This window comes from Tympanuchus pallidicinctus, unplaced genomic scaffold (assembly GCF_026119805.1).
Source record: "Tympanuchus pallidicinctus isolate F22 unplaced genomic scaffold, pur_lepc_1.0 scaffold1, whole genome shotgun sequence".
In the NCBI taxonomy this organism is placed as follows: domain Eukaryota; kingdom Metazoa; phylum Chordata; class Aves; order Galliformes; family Phasianidae; genus Tympanuchus; species Tympanuchus pallidicinctus.
In genome coordinates this window covers 18,915,393-18,938,498 of record NW_026294618.1, presented here as the reverse complement: position 1 = coordinate 18,938,498, position 23,106 = coordinate 18,915,393, and the positions used below count along the sequence as shown (strand labels likewise).

The following is a 23,106-nucleotide window of genomic DNA, read 5'->3' as shown; positions in this document are numbered from 1 at the left end:
CTTAAAAAAAATAAAAATGATTTATTTCATATATATTTTTTCCGCCTCGACTGTCTTTTCTCAAAACAGGCAAAACCCGCGGCCGCCTACGGCCGTAAAGCCAGGCGGTGCGGCTGCGCGCCAGGCCCGCGTCGCGCGGTCGTGCCCGAGCGAAGATGGCGGCGGGGGAAGCGAAGTCTGTGCTCTTCGTGTGCCTGGGTGAGCGCCGGGCCGGGCCGCGGGTGCAGCAGCAGTGCGGCGAGGCGGCCCGGGGAGCCGGTGGAGTGCGGGGTGCTCCGGGCCTGAGCCGCGTGTCTCACCCGGCCTGGCTCTGCAGCGGTCGCTGAAGCGGGCTGGGAGCCGGGCGGAGGGAGCGGGTGCCGTCCGCTTCTTGCCGCGGCACAACGCTGCCGCTGTGTAGATCGGGGCCGTCGGTAGGGAATAACGGGTGAAACGCGGTGTTGGTAAGCGTGAAGTTGATGTGGGGACTGAGAGTGCGCTGAGTCAGCGGAGTGTAAGCGTCCGTGGTGCTGTGGGCAGCACGGCTAAGAGCAGCAGCCCGGGGGAGGGCGGAAGGCACGTTGTGCGGTGCGGTCCTGGCCGTCATCTGGGGAGCGGCCCACGTGAAGCAGTGAAGGCAAAAGGCTTTTAAACTAAATAAATGAATACATGAGAATCATACATCATACATGAGCCTCTTGAGAAGATAGGAAAACACAAGTGTGAAGGGATCAGAAAGGGTTTGGTTGCTTTCCCAAAGCTCCCCCGCAACCAGCTGATAGCTGACCTGACTGCATGGCCGTGCTCTGTTGGGTGTATTCTCAAAGCTTCTACTCTCTGATGGGATGGCAAGCTGTGTGCCTCACTCATGCGGTTTTAACGTTGTCTGTTTCCTGGTTGTTTTAGTCTAACGTGGAGAGAGGTGATCCCTATTAGTCCTTGATGTTTTGACAGTTTTGTTACAAAACCACTGGTTGATTAAATATTTTTAAACTGTTTATCTGTTTTAATAAGAGAACATGAGATGAGTCGAATAGCAAAAGAAGAGTATAGTTTTGTGAAATATGTTCTAGTATTTCCCTTATAGTAAAACCAACCATAATAATAACCTGGGGAAGAAGTTCTTTAGATAAGAAATGATCAGTTGCTGTATGTTTGGGAGTGTGTGGTCTGGACAAACATCTCTGTGTAAAAACATCTAATGTGCATTCTTCTCTCCAAATGGTATGCTGTGGAGGCAATGGTATCCATCACAAAACAATTTATATGCACGTATGGGTCTTTACATCCATGATGGTGATTTGCACTGTATCAGGTTCCTAATCTAGCTGAGAAACTGTTTTTAATGAAAGGTAGTTTAGATGTGGATTGAACTATGATATTGAATTTGAGGGAAGGATGAACAAATCACAAAGGACTGATGCTTCTGACACTATTTTTTTAAAATAAATGTAAATATCTTTGAATTTCCTCTTCTATGCTCCCAGGTTATTAAAAAACAAACAAAAAAAAGCCTAATTGTACATGGCATGTGATGCAAGAGCTACTAAACATGAAAAGCACTTCTTTTTTCTGGTCAAGTGTATGTTAAGATTTGAAAGAAATCCGTACCTTCTTCCACTGTAAGTTTGTTTCATATTTTTTAATTATTCTTGGAAACTGATACTCACATCTTAATAGATTTTTTTTCCTCTGACTTTTGATTAGAATAACTATTGTTGGTACTGAAAAAAGCACTACTAAATAGGTATCTGGAACTGCATTTACTTGTAGTGTTCTTTGCTTTTTAATGAAGCATATTAGTTCAGATATTCTCCCACATTCAGGGAGAACTGATCCCCAAAAGATCGTGCCTTCATGAAGAAACGCACTTTCTTTTTGCATTATTTTGAAAGAAGCCTGTTACTGAGGTATCTGTTTACTGTGTTGGGACTTTTTTTTGTAATGAGATAAGCAGCTATTCATTACACAATAAAATATAATCTAGTTAATGTAGATAATTACATTAATCATAGGAGTTCCTTATCACTAAGAAATAAACTGAGCATCCAAGAGCATATTTAATTACAGTATATGAAAAGGCACCAGGAAATATTTTTTCATTCATTTAAGGCAAAGAAATGATTTAAATTGGAGTTGAACCAGAAATCACTTTACTGTTTTTACACTTATGCAACGTACCTAATTAATGCCTGAGCTCTAGAAATGAATTTAGAATGATGCTATGTTATGTAAGTAAGCCTCTTTCCTGTCTTGTCCACTGTAACGTAAAAGGCTGTATGGACATCTTAGACCAGGAGCTGGCTTACTGATCTCTGTGTGTGGAAGAACAGTTGCTGTATAAACGGTTAAACAAAGTGATTTTGGTAGCATTCTCGAGAAGTTATGTTTGTTGAGAGTTACAGAGTGTGAATATTGCCATCAGAGATTGCATAAAATCTATTATAAAATGACAGTGAATGTATTGGCTATGAGAAAACTATGCTATAGTTAGAGTGAGTTGAGCTTTCTGGTTCAGTTTTCACAACCCACAGTATTTGCTTTTAAATGTGGCCAATAGGAAAGCAATAGCTTTGGTAAAACATTGAAGTGACACCAAGTTGGCTGGAAGTGTTGATCTGCCTGGGGGTAGCGAGGCCCTATAGAGGGATCTGGACAGGCTGGATAGCTGGGCTGAAGCCAATGGGATGAGGTTTAACAAGACCAAATGCCACTTTGGCTACGACAGCCTCTTGCACAGGCTTGGGGTCAGAGTGGCTGTAAGACTGTGTAGAGGAAATGGCCCTTAGGTATTGATTGATGCTCAGCTGAACATGAGCCAGCAGTGTGCCCGGGTGGCCAAGAAGGCCAGTGGCATCCTGACTTGCATCAGAAACAGTGTTGCCAGCAGGAGCAGGGCAGTGATTGTCCCCCTGTGCTCAGTTCTGGTGAAGCTGCACCTCGAGTGCTGTGTCCAGGTTTGGGCCCCTCGCTGCAAGAAAGACTTTGAGGCCCTGGAATGGGTTCAAAGAAGGGCAACAAAGCTGGTGAGGGGTCTGGAGCACAGGGCTTATGAGGAGCGGCTGAGGGAGCTAGGAATGTTCGTTCTGGAGAAGAGGAGGCTCAGGGGAGACCTCATTGCTCTCTATAACTTCCTGAAGGGAAGCTGTAGTGAGCTGAGGGTTGCCCTCTTCTCTTGTGTAACTGGTGATAGGACTAGAGGGAATGGCTTCAAGCTGCACCAGGGGAGATTTAGGCTGGAAGTTAGGAAATACTACTTCTCTGAAAGAGTGGTCAGGCACTGGAATGGGCTGCCCAGGGAGGTGGTGGAGTCTCTGACCCTGGAGGTGTTCAAGGAATGTTCGGACATTCTGTTGAGGGACATGGTTTAGTGAGAACTGTTGGTGATAGGTGGATGGTTGGACTGGATGATCTTGTAGGTCTTTTCCAACCTTGGTGATTGTGTGATTCTGTCACATATTCATCATAAACAGCTGCCAGAACAAGGGTTCTGACAACAACAGGGGCAATCTGACAACAAGAACTAAAGATATTTTTGGAGAAAAAGAGAATGGGAAGCTTTAAGTTTGCTGAGAAAGGTATAATGACCCTGTAGGTGATAACTGAGAATAATTAATCTTCCTACAAGGAAAGATGTTTAAAGTGTGAACATTCAGTTAGTTAGCTGATGGCCTGATTACCATGAATCCTGGCAAGTGATATTATTATTGACCTTGATTAAACTGGCTAAACCATTTTTGTCTAGGGACTTTGAGACCTAGCACTCCTATAAACATCTTTCAGGTATCCTAAGCTAAAATTGAGTTCTACTTAGACTTGTTCAATTGTATGCTGGTATTCAACTTCTGACAGAAATCCTACTGTGTTTTGGTAGTAAGGGGAATGTGTGGCAGTCAAGTCATTCAGGCATGTAAGGGATGAGTCCTAAGTGACTGTCCCAAGAGACAGTTGAGCCACAGGGAAGAAACTAATATTAGTCACTTAACGTAAGTGGTATCTCAACCACTTCTGAAGCTGAAGAGTCCAGAAATGCTCAAGTCATAGGGAGGGGCCTGGTGTCACTTTGATTTGCCTGGTGTCTTAACCAGTCCTGGAACTGGAGCAAGGAGGGGCTCATGGGATGAACTCTCTCATCCCCAAACAACCCCTTTGACTGATCCGATCCTGGATCCAAGACTGGTGATATCTCTCTCTCTTTCTCTCTTTTCTTTTGAAGTTGTTAATTGAGACAAGGCTTACTTTGTTTTCCCGTACAACCACAGAGCTTAGGCAGATGTAGCTGTGAGAAGGCCAGTGTCTGCAAGATAACTGTTCTGTAGAAACCTCCCATTCTACTTGATGTTTATGCATGGACCTTGAGTGCTATTTCACCTTAATCCATCCTGGGCAGATTTACAAATCTTAGTCAGTCTTCCCTCCCCACAGGTGGGACGTGATATATTAATTGGTGTCGCGGACAGGATCCCCTCAGTGTTGAAAGGTATCACTTAGCACAAACACTCTGCCCAGTAGGTGTGAGTGAAGAGAGCTGGGAATTGGCCTCTCAGCTATAAGCTGGGAAAGGTACAGGCAGTGGCAAGCTGTGACTGACCAGGAAATGGTGGTGCTTAACTGCTCCCTGTTTTTGAAAAATTTAAGTAATATAACGTTTGCCTCACCTCCGTAGGAATAGCATGGGCTCATATTTATATTCAAGGTCAGGCTGGATGTGGCTGTGGGCAGCCTGGTCTGGTGGTTGGTGACTCTGCATGTAGCAGAGGGATTCAAACTAGATGATCATTGTGGTCCTTTTCAACCCAGGCCATTCTATGGCTTTATGATATGATTCTGTGATATTATTAGACATGATCCAAATGCTGTGGCACATAGGATTACAGCACATGTGAAAGAATGAAGAGTGAGACCAGGAAAAGGAAAAGCCATAGTGTATGCTGCGCTGGGAGCAGCATCAGTGAAGGCCTGGAAGGGGACATACCTGATAAAATGTTAAATCCTTGCAAGAACAAATAAAAACCCAGCAGAGCAAACTAATCGCTGAATGTAATACCACTTAATACCACTCAGCAACTCCCTGTGGCTCTGTCATACACATTGGACTGATTAAATTTTTCAGTCCAAATTAGAGGAAGGGAGATGACAAGGAGCTCCAGGTAGGACAGACCTTGATTCTGTTCCAGATAGTGAACAAAAATTTTCAAGCGTTGATAAATCAGCTGACAAACGGAGGCTGGATTCAAAACCTGTATGCCAATTAAGTAGTTTAAAATGAGTTGGGAGATATTTTATCCTGAGAATGCAGAAGCAGTGATGAGGCCATTAATTAAAATGGAGACTACTGATAATGGCCAGAGTTGGAGACCCCTGGAAGTTATTACCTGAATGGCGCCATTCACAGTGACTGGAATTTTGAAAACCTGGGAAAAAATTCACTAGCTTGAAACTGACGTGGAGGGTGTCACTGACCAGTAGTGATTGAGTTTTACTAGCAGAGGATGAGGCTTGGGACCTGGAATTTCCTTAACTACTGGTGACCCAGCAGAGCTGTGGTCATCAACTCAATGAGTTGCCTATTGGGCAGGAGGCCTGGACCGCTTAGAAAGAGGGATCCAGCGTGTATTGATCAACTATAACTATGAACTTTGACCAGAAGTTTGCAGAAGGCAGCTTGTGTTCAGTTAATGCATGATGGATGTTCAGTGTGTCAGCAGCCTTCCCAGACGTTATCAGTTGTTAATCCCAATGGAATGACTCCCCTGAATTGAGGTCTACCTGATTATTTGAAATTATATGCAATATAGTTACAAGACCATTTGTGGGATGCGTTTGCTCAGTGAGGAGGGAGGTGGGGCCCAACGAGGAGAACCTATGACATGTGAAGAAATACCCTAAGAGTTAATAAATTATGGTGGGAGAGTGGGTCTTAGGGGTGGAGTTACTAGGTCTAAACTTGCCGTCAGAAGAGTAGAACAGCAGGAAAATTGTTCCCTTCCCTGCACCTCTGGGTGCAAGGAGTAGTATATTATGGGCTGAAAGAATGGAGAAAGGAGTCCCTCAAGATTTCATGGATGTCCATATACAGCAGCATTAGAAAGTCTTATCTGAGTATTGCAAGGTAAACAACAGTGGACCCTAGCAGTGAGCAGAACCCCTTGTGGGAAGTGGAAGGAGCCCTGACTAAATGATGTAACAGTAACTGGCTTTGAGACACCTACTGCATGTGAAAAGGACTTATCTTAGGATGGGAAACTATGTCTGCTGTCCCCAGTGAGTGAGCTGGGGATCAGCTGTTGAATTCACAATTCGCTTATAGAGCCTCATGGAAAGTGATGAGGGAGACTTGCTGATTACTTTCCCCCTTGGTCCCCTTAAAACCCCAGTTAACGTTTCTAGTGGGCAGGGATTATCAAGTATTAGCATTTAGGATTGATGTCGCTAACTGCAATGGCGTAGTTGCTCTTAAAAAACAGATGTATTTGTGAATTCTGAACCTCAGTTGACTGCTCAGGTTAAGTGCTGGTTGCCTGGAGATGAAACCGCAACTGATACTATTATGATATTAGGAGCTTTGCTGACAAACATCCTGGGGTGTGTGTGGTTAGAATGGAAGGAAAGCAGTGGATATTTGATCTCTCCACAGCATCTGTGCAACTGCTCCAAAATGCACCCAAATTGCTCTCCTCTAAGATAGTGAATGTACAACCATACCCCCTTCCTCTGAAAGCATAAGGAAGTCATCCCAATGATACCAGAATTAAAGGAAAAGGAAGTAATTGTCTCAGTGCACGCTGCTTACAGTTCCCTGGTATGGCTGGTCCTTAAATGTAATGGGAAATAGAGACTGGCCATTGATTAATGCAGGCTGAATGCTAATGCAGGCCCCTTAACTGCCATGGTACTTAGCATAGCCGAACTGGTTGTAACCATACAGGAGCAAGCTCATCAGCTTCTAGCAACCATTGGTGTGAAATGTGTGCGTTTTTTGTTCCACGTATGGGAAGTAGATAGAGACCATCTTGCCTTCACCTGGGAAGATGCAGTTTACTTTTACATGTCTTCCTTCAGGGCTATTGCCATTTGCCAAGCACGGCTCACAATGCATTATCGCAAAAACTTGCACAAATTACTCACAAAAGAGGGAATCTGAGTATACGAGTATGGATGATATATTGCTCAGGTGCCCAAACTGAAGTAGTACTTCAAATTCCAACAGAAAGTACTACTTCTATCTTCAGAAGTAAAGTTTTTGGGTATCTGATGGAGGGAAGGAACAATGTGTTCCCTTTGAACATGATGAAAAATAAGAAAGAGTTACTGAATGCTCAAGGCTTACTAGTATTTTGAAATTGTGATTTAGCTATTTGCCTAAACCTAAGTCCATTCAGTTGGATAACAGAAGGATCCTCACTGCTGTAGTGGTTCGAGAGTGGGCACAGGATGAAGGGATCCAGTGAATTTTCTGTACTCCATGCTATCTCCAGGCATACACAGTGGTATTATTGAATGTATCAGTGGCTTCTTGAAACTGGTTTTAAGATCCCTTGAGCCTATGTGGGTGCAGCAGGTGACCAACACAGTAACAAAGGTTACAGCCATTGTGGAATTAATGGCTGCCTGTGCCTCATTGCATTCCGCCCTAAAACCCCATCCCTGCATCCTGGGAAAGGAAAACATTATATTGTGAAGTCATTCCACACTACCCAGGACAGCCCATCCTAATGGATATGTCAACGGTAGGACAAGTACCTCTGACCGTAAGAGCTCCCCATAATCTTTATGCTTGAGTGGCCACTGGTGGACATGAGAAGGACCATTGGGTCCTTACCTGAAGGCATGTTCAATCTTTTAAACCATTTGCTTTTAATATATTACATATCTTTCAGGTTATTAGAAACCTGTCGTAGGACTTACATTTTCTGTCATGGAATGGATCGTTATCGTTAGCTTAATTTTATTTGGCTTTTTTTTGTAGTTTACTAGGGAAAAATGGATTGGAAAATTTGCTTTTTCTCAGTTAGCATTGGAATAATAGGATTGCTATAGGAGGGGGAACCTCCCAGCCTAGCTTTGGAATTGATACAAGGATTTATGCGTATCTGGAATTACACAAATCAAGGGATATGTGTTGCTCTCTCTGATTCCATGTTTGAAGGTATTAAATTCACTCTGAATTGGGTAGATTTTGGGGGGATATTAACAAAAGAACTGGATAATCTTAACGTAGGGAAACACTACATGGGGAGTGGTTAAGTCCCCTTTTCTTGATCAGAAGGAAGGGCAGCTGTGGGTGATAAACAAGACCTGAGTAAAGCGTGAAAGAGCCTTGTATCAAATCCCAAGCAATTGTACTTGGAATCATTTGTAGAATCAAACGCGTTATCCATCACTGATAGTTAACTTGACCATAATACAGGAAAATACCACTTCTGTTCCTTGCACCATTGTGCCATGGTGGGGTTCTCCTCATGAGGGTGGATATTTTGAACACTAATATAATTTATACTGGGATGCAAACTGGTGTATACAAATTGTTAGCAGGCCAGGCACCACACACCCCATCAATCATACCAAGTAGCCTAAACAGTCCTACACATGCTCAGGAATGTATTATAGGGGTCTGTGTTCCTGATTATTATGCATGGGTACAAAAGGTCAGTGCAGCTAGAGGCATCCTTTGCACCAAGTGAAGTTATTGAACGGCACCAGATGTTCCAGAAAATTTAACTTGGCAGGCTCACATACTGAGGAATTGGACTGAACGCGCATCTGGAGAGCTTAATTTACAGGTTCGACAAGTATCAAAGGTGACTTTGCAAAACCAGTTAGCCTTAGACATGCTATTACAGGAGCATGGTGTATGTGGAGTGTTGAATTTAACAGACAGGGAATGTTGTATCACCATTCACAATGCCACCTCTACCATAGCTGAGGCCCATCAGAAAACGAAGGAAATCACTGAACAGACTGGTTTTGAGCTTTTCCAGGTAATGCAGGCAAAAGACTGATTTGGCGGACCCAGCCCCAGGTTGCATATGGCGTTGCTGCTGAAATCTTTTGGACTCATGGGGAGAGGAAGATGGCTCATAAATACCAATCTTATAATACGGCGTGTGGATTTTTGTTTCTAATGGCAGGCCCAGAAAACTGCACAGCTTAGTCAGATGTAATTGTGAGCAGGCCACTGCCGAGTAACTGTTCCATAGAAATCTCCCATGAAAGTTTACTTATGGTTCTTGACTGTTATTTCACCTTAATCCATACTGAGGAGTTTTTGCCAGTCTTAGTAACTCTCCTCTCCCCACATATGGAATGTGACAGGGTAGCTGTATATTTACATATCCAATTGAACGCAAAGTGTCTTCAGGTAGATGTGAGCACAAATAAGGCACAGGGAACCATGAAATTCAGACAGAAATTTGAGTACGTAGTGGCAGAGAGTAGTTAAATTTTAGATGCTTGCTGATGAGGGGGACAGGTGGTAAGTTACTGAATGATGCAAATTACAGTAGGAAGCAGTATGATAGTGACTTAGGTGAACTGACCATGCAGGGAGTTGAAAGCACATTCTTAGATGTGAGAGAATAAAAGCTAGTAAAACTTTCTCTTTTGTTATTCCCTCTGCTGTTTCTAACAGAAGAGAGGAGCATCTGTTGTCATTTGGGAAGACAAAGAGTGTGAAAGAGTTAGAGAACTGAATAAGGAACAATGAAAATACAAAACAGATTGGAAGACTGAGTGGATGACAAGATCAGCAGTATGTAGAGATGAGCTGAAAGGCAATCAAGTTGTCTTTCATGTTGAGATAAATGACACTTATATTTCTGTTGGAGAGTAAATCAAAGATTAATGCGTGATCTGGAATAAGAACTCATACCCAACACTGGTTTTGATAACCATAAGTAGATCTCTTATTTCTAGAAAATGAGTGAGAAAGCGTGACTATGAAGGTGTTCAACAAAAGGTTCCACTAGTGATTGTGCAATTGAAGTTAGTTAGCTAGTTAATTAATTAGGACTAGTAATGTTATGTTAATTATTATTAATAAAGTATTAAGCGTAGTAATGAAGTTCAATGTTCATTCAGAGTTGTGTAGTGTCATTCACACAGAGAATAATACAAGAGGTAAACAGCCTTAACAGCTGGTGTAATGGAAACAGAATTTAAGTTCAGAAACAAGACTTAAAGGTAGTTTGAAGAAAGAGAAAAAAGAGGGGCAAGTTGGAAGTATGAGATTGTGATCATAAATTTGATACTCATGAAGGAGCCATAAATGGTGATAGGAAGTCATCTTAGGTTATTTTCAAAAGAGCTATGTAAAAATTTTGGAACTTTTTTTTGTAAAATTTTTCCTGGAATATATTCGTTGGTTTTATTTGTGAGTATTCAGGAATTCAAAATTCAAATTTATTGAATTTAAATAAATTGGCTTAACTCTAGTCATTAGGTAAGGCTAAATTCATTTCTTGAGGAAACCAGAAGCTTTGTTTGTTTAGTTTAGCGTAACTGTGCTTGACAAGTGTTCTGTATCTGTTGAAGGAAGGGAAGATTTTTAAGTTACAGGATGATGTTAACCAAGATCAGATAAGCATTGACTTCCATGGATAAATACTAAGTGGGAATTTGAATGTTTCTGGTTACTCACAAAAAATGAGTTTCTGGAGTATCCTCGAAGATAGGAAATGCTTTTGAAAGAGAGCCTGATGATTTAATAAGAGAAATGATGCTGTAAATGCCTGTGATATCAGAGGACTGGACTCACTGGCTTTGAAGGTTCTTTTCTTACTTATGATGTATGTTACACATTCTGTTTCCTATTAAAATGATACTATTTAATTCATTGAATTAAAAAAGTAATTTTTAACTTACTACGTTCTTTAACATCTTTTATAATAAATATTATCTTGTCTCATGAATAAAAATATTTTTTCTCTTTTATTTATTCTTTCAAGACCTATTTTTTAGTTTCTTTGGGTAAACTAGTTTCAAGTAAAAGAAATTGTATGTTTTCCCCTGGAAAAAGATCTGCTGCTATCAAAATTCATTTTATGTTTCAGCACAGCTGTTTTCCCATTGATTAGCCAGTTGCTCTTGCCCAATTAGTGATTTGATGTTCTCTGAAACTCATACCTAAGTGGCTCGTTTCCCACTTGTTTTTTTTTAGTGGTTGGCATGATTGACAGCAACTTATTAAATGCTCAGACCATAGCAGCTTCTTCCTCTTCAGTAGTGAAATCTCCAGTTTGATATTTTACTAAGTACTTGATCTGTGAATGTCGTGCTGCCAGCACTGTAGTTCTGTTTGTGGGCATTTCATTACTGTTTGAAATCTGGAAAGAATTTCATTTGTAGCAGAATGGTGATCTTGGTGATTTATTTTTCTTTTTAAAGATGTAGAATTGACTTCTACCATTTGTGGTATCTTATACTTCTCAAAAATCAGAGGTGAATTAAGTCATACATTCTGTTTGGTGGAAAGTGGAGGTTTGTATGGCTTATTATGCATGTGGATAATGTGTCACCTATAAATGTCTCGTTTCTCATGTGAAAGGAGAATAGATGTGGGATGAAAAGATGCTGACAGTTTGAGTGACAGTTCAGTAGATTTATTTATTTGCTGTTGAGGTATTTGTTTTTTCCCCAAAGAGAATGTATTTTTGCATTCAGGTCCAGAAGATTTAAGTGCATGTTATATACAGGCTTAGCAGTGAAGGAGAAATACTACAGACCTATTATTTCTAGTTTTTAATTGGGTACTATTTCTCTGTTGAAATAGATCTTGCTGAAAATAAGGTCAGATCAAGTGGCTAGTGTAGTCTGAGGCTGTTTGAAGGCAAGACTCATTACATTTATACAGTAAACAGCCTTGACTGTTGGCTGATTGATGGTACTTCAGCTTTGCTGTCAGTTACTTTTCATTACTAATCTTTCATATTTTGGACCCCAAAACCCACAAACATCTGGAATACTTTTCCTGAATGTTCATAAACATAGGGATCTTATTAATATTTGTAAATATCTTAAGTGTGAGAGGCAAAGGGACATGGCAAACCTTTTTTCAGTGGTCTGTGGGAACAGGACAAGGGGAAATGGCCATAAACTGAAGCATAGGAAATTCTGCACCAATACGGCAAAAGAACTTCTTCACTGTGAGGGTGACGGAGCACAGGAATACGCTGCCCAGGGGGGTTGTGGAGTCCCCCTCTCTGGAGACGTTCAAGACCTCCCTGGGCACCAACCTGTGCAGCCTGCTGTAGGGGCCTGCTTTGGCAGAGGAGTTGAACTCGATGATTTTTGGAGGTCTCTTCCAACCCCTACAGTTCTGTGATTCACTTCTGTGTAATTGAGTTCTCTTTTGAAGTTGGCGAGTTGGTGTGCTGTTAGTATTTGGAAGCTATTCTTGGTAAGGGTTCATTTTGGCATGCACTTACTTCCCTTCAGTGATCAGGATGCATGAACATTGTTCAGCCTTTTCTCTATGTTAGTTCCATAGTAGTGGCATTTGTGTTTTGGAATTGTCCAAAAGTTTTCTGTTAATAGGTAGGTAATAATGTAAATACTTGAGGCAAATATTTATAGAGTAAAGCATTAGCTGAAATTTACTAGCATGTGGGAAGAATATTTGCTCCCATTTAACATTTGTAATTTTTCGTGATCTTTTCTGATCAGAGAGCCTTTGTATGGGAGGAGTTGCCTTCCTACTTATTTTAGCAAAGTGTACATTCTCAGTGAATAATATGCATTTCAGGACACAGGTGGATATTGTGTTTCCACTTTTGCAGAATCTTCTGGGTTGTAATAAGCAATCCACATTCTATCCGAATAAACAAAAATCTTTCATCTGAGCTGTGCTGGCAAGTCCACACAATTACTGAAATTGTTTTTAACTTTGATCTCCTATTTCTGTAGGAAACATATGCCGCTCTCCAATAGCTGAAGCAGTTTTTAGAAAACTTGTAACTGATGAGAAAGTTGAAAATAAGGTAAGCTGTTTATTTCTGTTCCTGTCCATGAAACAACTGTATTCTATCCAGTTAGTACAAATGTAAGAAGTGAGAAAGGAAACATAAAAACATAAATTTGTTTTTCTGTAGTGGAGGATAGACAGTGCAGCGACATCTACCTATGAAATAGGAAACCCTCCTGACTATCGAGGACAGACTTGCATGAAGAAGCATGGCATTACCATGAATCATATTGCCAGGCAGGTACTGTACTTTAATTTTCTTTAAATGTGTGTATGTATTTGTTTTGTTCTTGCAGTGGATGACAGACAGTGCTGCTGTTTCAGACTGGAACGTGGGGCGCTCCCCAGATACAAGGGCTTTAAGCTGTCTAAGAAATCATGGCATTGAGACAGCACATAAAGCACGACAGGTAGAAGAGAGTATATTTTCTTTCTTGTTCATACCCATGCTGTGTTTAGCCCTAACCATTATATTCACAGAAGTAATTTGACCAGTGCATAGATAAGCATCAAATAATAAATGCTGTATGCAGTTTTTCAAAGAACTCTAAAGGTACCTAAATCTTCCAATTAATTTCATGTTATTAAGTTTGATTGGAAGTATAACTGGGAAGCATTGGAACGCTTCCTCTGTTGAAATTCCTACCTACAGGTGTTTAGTATTTGGGACATTTTTCAAAACATTTGTTGAATACTCTTTTAAAATGGACTTAATCTAGTAATCTGTGATGCTTTTTTTCTGCAAGGAGTTACATTTTTGTTTAGCAAGCCCAAAAAGATGTAGCGTACCTGTTTCCCATCACAAAAAGATTCTGTTCTTGAATTAAAAACCATAGAGTCCCGAATCAGGACTAAGGCACTCAGACCCAAGATTAATAAATAATATTGTTGGTGATATCTGCAGAGATAAACATACCTAAACATACCCTTGAAACATTCTTAAGTCAGAGACAGGTTTCTTAGTGAAATCCTTAACTTTGATAAAAGTTCATCTCAGTTTTCAACAAAAAAAAACCTAACAAAAAAAAAAGAGTTTATTTCCACTATGATTCTGGAGGGATCAGAAATAAATGTCTGCATCTATGTAAATCATTCAGACACTAAAATAAATGCACATAACTTACTTCAGTTAACTACTCTCTGAATGTGGGGTATTCCTCATGGGCTTGACCTTTAGTTAGCTTGAGATTATGCCACTGATTCTTCTGATGAAAAGATAAAGTAGTTTTGTCATTGTCTTTTGTTTCTGATCCCTGCAGAATTTTACCAGACTATGTAAGGTCATATTTACTTTCTTCACTTTCAAAAACTGCATGTTGTTTTAACTTTTTTTTTTTTTTAAAAATCCCTCAATTAGTCCATTGCTTTCTGCTGACCTTTCCTGATGCTAATCTCTATTACATAACAATGCAAACAGGACTGAGCACAGTACAGCTCCAGATATTTAAGGCTTTACTATTAAAAAAAATTACTAGGAAAAGTCTGTTGTTGTGATCCTCTGGTGGTTCTGCATTTGCTGTTTATCAGTGCTTACAAACAGCATTATTTGTCATTATGCAAGCTAAATGGTACTCAGGCTAATTACTGACTATTTCAGTCACTGTCGCATAACTTGTTTGTTTTTTTTTTAAAGATGAGCCTTGGAAACTTGAGAATTGGATAGTTAAGCTAAAGCAGAGTGTCCAAAAGCATCTGGTCATTTTCCTTGAAACAGCTGAGAGAGAATGAAAGCACCTTAGTGAAAATAATTGATAATACGTACATTTGGCTAATGAAAAGATTTCAGTAGAAGGAGAAGAGTCTAAAATGTTAAAATGCATAGGGAGAGGGAATTAAAAAGAATGAGACAATAAATTGAAAGAATAATAGGATGAAAACATAAAATCATCCCAGCACAAGCAGCTTGATTTTATTTTAAGTGAAAGAAGTTCTTGAACTGCACGTAGCTGTTCACGTTGTACTGATGTTAACTATCTAATTCCAGTATTTTTTCAAACTTTTGTCAAATGGTCTCTACTGATACTGAAACACAGTATCAGGTGCTGCAAAAACAGGTGGACCTAACATGGTCTCATAGTACCTCCAGAGTGGGACTGAGCAGTATGACTTTGCAGAATGATCAGGCTAGTAGAAGCAGAAGTGTATTTGTTCTCTAGTAGGGACAAACTCGAGGATAGAGATTCTGTATGATTTTGTAGCTTCAGAGCAGATTGAGAATGGTTTAATCCAGGAGCTGCAGAAATAGAAAGGAGGGATTTTTCTTCCATTGTCTTATAAATACTGTCATAAGATGATGACCTGATGGAGCTATCTTCTTCATTTCTGTTACCCAGTGGAAAGCAATTCCTGTGCATAATTATGATAATCATTATGATTATCATCTTCTATACTGAACTCACATATGTGCTACAAGAATCAATATTCAGAAGATAGAATGTTAACTTGGTTGCATCCTGCAATCATATACAGTGACTGTTCAAGCGAATTTTAAATGGAAGAGTAAATATATGTATAAAATACATTAAAAAAATATATGTCAAGATAAAAATGTTTGTTAATGTCTTAGTTTTTGGTAGCTTGCTGTATGTTTATGCACGCATTGAAAGTCTCTAAGCCTTCATGCACAGAACAGAAATGCATTAATCAGTTTAACTTCTGTTCGTGCTGAGGCCAAAATTGATTTCAGTATGACTCATATCGAGCATTTGCCTTAAATGTGAAATTGAGATTAGAGGAAAGTTGCATTAAACATTGCTTCAGAATGGGATAAATTTGAGGACTGCTGCATCTCCTTGGTTTAGATAGAGTAAAGGAGATTACTACCCTGCTGTAAATTAAGGCAAATGCTTAACAGAAATTGGAATGATTATGTGTTTCCCTGTTGATGGTCTTTAATAATGGTTATATACTTTTTTTTAATGTAAAATTCCTCTTTTCTGTGTAGCTGACTGCTTGAACTCTTTATTATTCCTCAGAATGCACATTCATTTTTATGTCCTTTAGATTCTTCCCCTGAAATGGTAGTTTTCGTAATATCTGATATCTACTCGAATACAGCCTAACCAGTAATCCTGTGTTTAGGGGTGCATTTAGATTTGTGTTAATGCTGGTTCATAAGGTAATAACTGTCATATTGTCAACGTACAGAGAGGTTGTGGGAAATGTGGCAGGTGCATTTTTTTGTTTCCACTTTGTTTTTTTAAGTTTTCTCTGTCTGCACAACAAAGAAATCTATGCCTACTTATTTTTGCAGTGTTTAGTTCTTAGGAGCAAGCAGGAGAAGCTTATAGAGGTTCTGGTAGAGTTGCCAGGAAAACAGAGCTATTTCCACTGTAAAAATATTTTTGTAGGTCAAAGGCACTGCATGAATACAGCAAATATTTTTACAGTGAAAATAAACAAGTCTGCATTAGTTTTCATCATTAACTCTTTATTATCAAAAGTTTTCCCCTCTTACATCCCCCTCACACTATGTGAAATGGTTCCTTTATGGTCTTAATCTAGTGATAATTCCTATAAGTTTTTTGTTACTTTCTGTTATGAAAGTGTTTTTTCTGCTGTACATTTTTGGAGGTTAGAACTCTGGTTTCCACCTCTTCTCTTACTTACTCTTTTTTCTAGGGCATCATTCCCAAAGACACCTGTTAGACAGAGCAGAAGAAGCCTTTCAAATTTAATCGCAGGATGGTTTAAGTTGGAAGGGACCTCAAAGATTATCTAGTTCCAGCCCCCCTACTGTGGGCAGGGTTGCCAGCCACCAATTTCATCTTTTATATTTAATATGAACTCACTATAGGTTTTATTTGATTTATTCTGATTATCAAAGAATCAGAAGATGAGCAGGTTTTTCTTTCCACCTTTTTTTTTTTTTTTTTTTTAAGAAACTAGAACTAGAAAACATGAAAACAGTCCCCTCCCTTTCCTTGTCCCTTTCCTTGTCCCTTTCCTTGTCCCTTTCCTTGTCCCTTTCCTTGTCCCTTTCCTTGTCCCTTTCCTTGTCCCTTTCCTTGTCCCTTTCCTTGTCCCTTTCCTTGTCCCTTTCCTTGTCCCTTTCCTTGTCCCTTTCCTTGTCCCTTTCCTTGTCCCTTTCCTTGTCCCTTTCCTTGTCCCTTTCCTTGTCCCTTTCCTTGTCCCTTTCCTTGTCCCTTTCCTTGTCCCTTTCCTTGTCCCTTTCCTTGTCCCTTTCCTTGTCCCTTTCCTTGTCCCTTTCCCTGTCCCTTTCCTTGTCCCTTTCCTTGTCCCTTTCCTTCTCCCTTTCCTTCTCCCTTTCCTTCTCCCTTTCCTTCTCCCTTTCCTTCTCCCTTTCTTTTTTTTTTTTTTGTTTTTTTTTGGTAATCAAGCAATGATTGTGGGCTAAAGTACATGTTTTTAATTCTAGGTTACTAAAGATGATTTCCAGACCTTTGATTATATACTTTGTATGGATGAAAGCAATCTAAGGTAACGTATGAAGAAATTTAGAACAAATTCATATGGATTGCTCTAGTGCTAGCTTGTGGGTCGCTTTGAAGACAGAAGTTGCATTTCATTGCTCGTCTCAGCATTTTTGTTTGTGTGTACATGTGTAAATGATAGAAGGATTCTCCACTTCTTTCATGTTTAATGAGTTAGAGTTCCATGTTTTATTTGTGTGGTATGTGCTACTCTAAATTAAGGAAAAGGAAACTCAGTATGTGTTACACAAGTGCGGCTGATGCCTGTACAGCTACAAATGAGGAAATACTGTTTTTAGACCGAAGTGATCTGGTTTTCTGATTGTGTAGGATCTGAAAGATCTTTTGAAAACTTGGAAAGAATTAAATGTGTCGCTTCCCACACATGTCCTTTTTTAAAATGGAAATAATACTAGTCATTAGCTGGGGAAATCTTCCTCGCTTCTGCTTTCCATGTTTTTAATTGTGTATCTATGAGATGGTTTGAGCTTAAGAAAGACTTAGTGAAATAATTGCTTAGTATAATAGGTTGGATATGATTAGAAAAATTTCTGCTTATTACGTAGATATGATTAAGGGTGAGCTTTAATAACTTGGAGGTCTTACAGTGTTTTTAAAGACAGTAACATGTAGCATAACAGGGTTTTATTTACTATTGTTATTATTATTAACATATGAAGACTTTTAGGACCAGCATCTCTTATCTGAAGTATCATTTGTTGAATTTTCTAGAGTGTTTTAGGTGACTGCTGTTACAACTTTTATTCATACATAACACTTATGTCAGGTAAAGAGATGACTAGCTTATCTACAGTTTCATGCAAATTCTTAAACTGTTAGTACCAAAGTAAGTTTTCGTTTGTTTATTAACTGCAGAGTAGTAGAAACATCACAGCTATAGCAGAATTAAGGGCTTTGCTATGGCCACACTTGTAAGTTGCGTCTTGAATGTGCACTCAGTTCAACTGCTGTCTTAGGAATGCTTGTTTGCAGCTGGTTCCAAGTACTAATGTCATATCAGTCTGTCATATCAGAAAAGAATTTGGGAAGTCACTTTTCTGTAGTATTGGAACCAGATGGCCCCTTCCTGTTCATTAGCTGGTATGCTAGAAGCCTTGAAGCAAGTGGTTGGACTTCATCATAATCATATGGACGCTTAGGATGACAGTCTTCAAACAAACATAGTTCTCTGAAATATTTCCAGCATTCATAGGGCTACTTTTTGTTAGTTTTAAAAAAGATTTTTTTTCTAAATCTCTAAGGCACAAATTTCTTAGTTGATAAAAAAGTCAACGCTTCTCTCTTTGCTTGAAATGATATTGTGTTCTCACTGCTATTTTGTCTTTCTTGACTATGTGAAATTAACTCCTTCATTAATTATAATTCATTAGAAATTAGTTTCTTAAAACTGCTACTTACAACCAGTCGCAAACCACTATAAGCTTTGTAAGCATTGGACAAGTTGAATTCTGGTTTGGTATGGAAAGGTCTAATATTATAAAATACTGAACATATTCCAGTAATACTCAGCTTTTAATCTAAGGGTGTTTAAAGGTACATTTTAACTGCATTTGGGATACTGGATGGCTATTTGCAAGTTGACAAAGAAAATATTGTTTCCAAACCAGTATGCCTCACCAGAGGGAGGCATTGTAGAAGATAGGGCAATTGCTAAAATATTGCAATATGTCAAAGTCAAGACAGATCTAAAGAATCTACTATTCTCTGCAAACTGAATGTGGAAGAACTTCACATGAGCTAGAGGCATAACTGAGAGATGCCGCAACATGCCCATTTAAATGCTGTTTTGTAGCCCATGAGCTCATAAATCTGGAAAAAAAAAGAAAAAAAAAAGTAGATAGTCATCATTATTTCTGTTTAATTCAAGTTAAAGATGGACATTGAAAATACTTAGTGAATGATCTGAGGACGAAGGTAAATTTGCTGTCTCAAAGTTCTGCCAAAACTCTTTGTTCTGGCTTTTTTAATAGTCTGGAATAAGTTTACGTGTGCCATTGACAGTCAGTTAAAAAACAAAACAGGTAACAACACATGAGAAAAGGAGCACCAGAGCTCACAGAATTGAGTGAGTCCAGAAACTTATTGTTTGTCTGTGTTCTCTAGAAACTATCATGAGCATCTAATACTGATGCTGAAAAATTCTGAAGAAATTGATGGGAGTTTGTTTTGTTTTGTTGTCTGTAATATATTTTTTTTTTTGTAATATGTAATGTGTATTTTTTTTCTTCCCCAAGAGATCTGAAAAGGAAAAGCAACCAGGTTAAAGACTGCAAGGCCAAAATTGAACTGCTTGGGTCATACGATCCACAGAAACAACTTATTATTGAAGATCCATACTACGTAAGAAATTATTTTGGTCGCTTAATGAAAACCTGTATATATACAGTACATAATCTTGCCAGATTCCACAGTTCTTATGTAACATGTGAGAGGTACATACGTATAGTGTATATCTATCTGATAATATACAATATAAATTATCGGAGTAGGAAATGAAAACGTGTCTTTATTCATTCTATTTATTATTACTTAAGTAATTTAAGTTCATAATACACCTGTATTTTGAATATTCAGTGAAATCCTCTGTGTCATTTTCCATGCAAAAAGAATGTAGTCACAAAAATAGAGACAAAGACAAGGAAACGGTCAAAGGATTTGAGTACTGTCAGCTAAGAGCAATCACTTAAATTAGCATTCTTCAGTTTAGGAAAGAGAAGTGGATGAGGATATGGTGAGGTTCTATAAAACATTAGTATCACAGGGAAATATCAGGAATTGCTATACGTTATATCAGAAATGGAGAACGTCAAATAGATTATAGGAGGTAGATTCAAAACAGAATGTTTGTTTCCACACAGTGCTTTCTTAAATAGTGAAATAACATGACAGGATAATGTGAATGTTTAAAAAAAAAAAAAAAAAAGGAAAAGAAACACCCCCAAAAGGCTTGTAAATTGAATGAAAAAACCAACACCAAATAAGAAAACCGATGGTGAATCAAAGTTCATCCAGGACTGCTGGGTACAAAATCTGTTAGTTAAAATTAGGGAGGAAATACATTAAATTTGTCACCGTATCTTTGTACTGTTTTTGTTGTTTTATTTGCCATTATTGACAGTAGAAAAAACATTTGCAAAATGAGCCAATATTACTATTCTTACCTTCTTTTTCTTCTTTTTCTTTTTTTTCTAGGGGAATGAAAAGGACTTTGAAACTGTTTACGAGCAGTGTGTTAGATGCTGTAAAGCATTTTTGGAGAAGCCTCATTAATGTTTAATCATTCTATTTCTAAAAGAAAATAATTAGCTTCTCCTGAAATATGTAAGCTTTTCTTGATTGATGTATTTAAATTGTAAAACTGTGCTTCCTTATAAGAACAATTCACAACTTTTTCAGTTTAATTTTTTATTGTAGATTTTGTCATCTCATTGGAAAAACAGATATTGTAGATGAACCATTTTCTCACATATCAATGTAATAATAAAGTACTTGTTAATAATAAATTTAATCTGTAAACTCTTACAGTGCTTTCTCAGAAGCACTGAAAAAAAAAAGTCTTGCTTCTTTATGTGCTGTACAGTCAACAAGATGTTATCTCATTGTGCCATTAGTGAGTTAGTTGAAGCCAACTTTCTGCAGGTGTATGTGAAATAATAGTTCATGTATGTTAATGTAGGCTTGTCATCCCAATATCATTAGACAGTTTTCAGAAAGAAGCTTGTTATATTGAGTCTGGTGAACTAAGGAAACTACCTTCCCAAAACAGGCGTTGTTCTTAGCACTATTTCAAAGTTCAAGCAAGCAGAACTTGTTATCAGGATCCTGTGAAAATGGTTTGTTATTTAGGTTTAAATCTCCATTTATCAAAGAAAAAATCATTTTGTGCTGATAGATTTTTATGCTCATTAAAATGAAATCAGTTCGGAGATGGTCACTGATGATGGTACTAAGACTTCATTATCCTTTGGTCTTGGGGCCAATTTGTAGCACACTGCTGTACATAAAGTAATACAGCACTTGCTTTCACAATAGAACAGTTCAGTTTAAAAGTCTAAATGTGAACTGTATATTTTATATCAGAAGTAAAATATTCAAATATTCCGTATTCCTATATGAGTGGCAGATGATATTTTTATATTTACTCAGGAGAATGGATAGCATGTCAAAAATGTTCTTTAAGAATATAGTTCAACTGGAAGACAGTCTGCGTGTAATATAATTTGAAGCTATATGAAGGTCAGTAACTAAGAAGTTGTGCTCTTGCACACACAAGAAAATGGAATGCATTATGCAAATCTATTCTTATTTGTCTGTACATCATCCTCAATTTTTGCCTAGGCAGAAACATGACTGTGAAATGTAATTAGATTAGTAATGTGACTGATGCCATCTTTTCTTATTTTGAGTAATGCTGATATGATATGAACAAGAATTACTACATAATCTGTAAAATTTGCTTTCTTATTTATCTGTTTGCATTTATTCTTCTATTTGCCTTCCAAATCAATAGAACAGCTCTGTATTGTCATCTACTTTCCTTCTGGGAAAGGGATGCATTTGGATACAGAAGCCTGTTGCGTTTAGGGTTGAAAGGAATCTTAATGTCACCATGCATCTAACTGCAGCCTTTACAATTGGGATTATGTTCTATAGAATCATAGAATGACTTACTTTGGAAAAGACCTCAAAGATCATCTAGTTCAACCTTCCTGCCGTGGCAGGGTTGCCACCCACTGGTCAGGCTGCCCAGGGCCCTGTTCAGCCTCGCCATGAGCACTTCTAGGGATGGGGCATCCACAGCTTCTCTGGGCAGCCTGTGCCAGTGTCTCACCACCTTAAGTAAAAAATTTCCTCCTGACATCCAGTCTACATCTCCCCACTTCTGAATTAAAGCTGTTGCCCCTTGTTCTGTCACTGTCTATCTGCTTGGGGACTTTTCTGGGATTTTTTTGCTGTAAAGCAGCTAGAATATGTGTTAATGAGATCTCTGATTTTTGTGAAAATTTCAGTTGGATATAAAACTTAAGAACCAGTTCACAGTAAGGGAAGTGGTAGATGGAACACTTGGGTACAGAAACCAGGATCTGTGTGTATTACTGGATTACCAATGATTTTGATTTTTTGATGAACTTGCTAGGACTTTGCATATTAATAGCTGTTTTGCTTCAGGGACAAATAACAATATAAACAATATTTCAGAATAGGTCAAATATGGACTCTGAAAAATATGATTTTCCATTTATTTTATGAGCACTTGAATATGGGAAAATGATGGGCAGTTGGGGACAAAACATCTAAATGAATTTTTTATGCAGCAGCCTCAGAAGTGGAAGTATTTAGGCACAACCATTGTTATTTTCTGCCAAAAAGACCTTTTAAAATATGCCAGTGACTGTAATAGACTTCAGACAATTAAGAGCCCGATGGGTTCTGCTTTCCCATTTGTGGCTGAGTAGAAATAGAACCTATAGTTTCTACATATTGAAGTTCAGATTTAGAAGTCTTAACTCTGTATCTTTGGTCTGCTGGGGTAACAGAAAGGAGATAGGAAGATATGGTTGTTTATCTTTGCTAGGCTTAGGAACTTTTCTTTAACATGGTAAGAAGTCAAAACTGTTTGTGTCAAATTTAGCTCGATAAAAGTTTGAGGTTTGACCCAAGGTATGTTTTCAGCCCATACACTTAGCTACATAATTCATCAGTTATGCTAGG

The 23,106-nt window shown here is 38.6% G+C and overlaps 1 protein-coding gene across 2 annotated transcripts; it reads left to right on the top strand.

Moving 5' to 3' along the window:
• The first annotated feature begins 60 nt into the window (after positions 1-60).
• ACP1 (acid phosphatase 1) lies at positions 61-21,499 on the top strand. 2 transcript variants are annotated; one of them, XM_052697934.1, is made up of 6 exons: positions 61-198; positions 12,883-12,956; positions 13,237-13,350; positions 17,319-17,380; positions 19,629-19,734; positions 20,587-21,499. In XM_052697934.1, exons 1-6 carry the CDS (start codon positions 156-158, stop codon positions 20,662-20,664), a joined length of 477 nt encoding a protein of 158 aa, XP_052553894.1. In that variant the 5' UTR covers positions 61-155; the 3' UTR covers positions 20,665-21,499. The 2 variants fall into 2 exon arrangements, with proteins under 2 accessions (XP_052553894.1, XP_052553889.1); XM_052697929.1 differs by lacking the exon at positions 13,237-13,350 and adding an exon at positions 13,068-13,181.
• The last annotated feature ends 1,607 nt before the right edge of the window (positions 21,500-23,106 follow it).

Bases quoted from the DNA above. Each gene is read 5' to 3' on its own strand.
- ACP1 (XM_052697934.1), top strand. From the start codon at position 156: ATGGCGGCGGGGGAAGCGAAGTCTGTGCTCTTCGTGTGCCTGG. The intron at 199-12,882 runs GTGAGCGCCGGG...CTATTTCTGTAG, and splicing joins TGTGCTCTTCGTGTGCCTGG to GAAACATATGCCGCTCTCCA. The intron at 19,735-20,586 runs GTAAGAAATTAT...TTTTTTTTCTAG, and splicing joins TTATTGAAGATCCATACTAC to GGGAATGAAAAGGACTTTGA.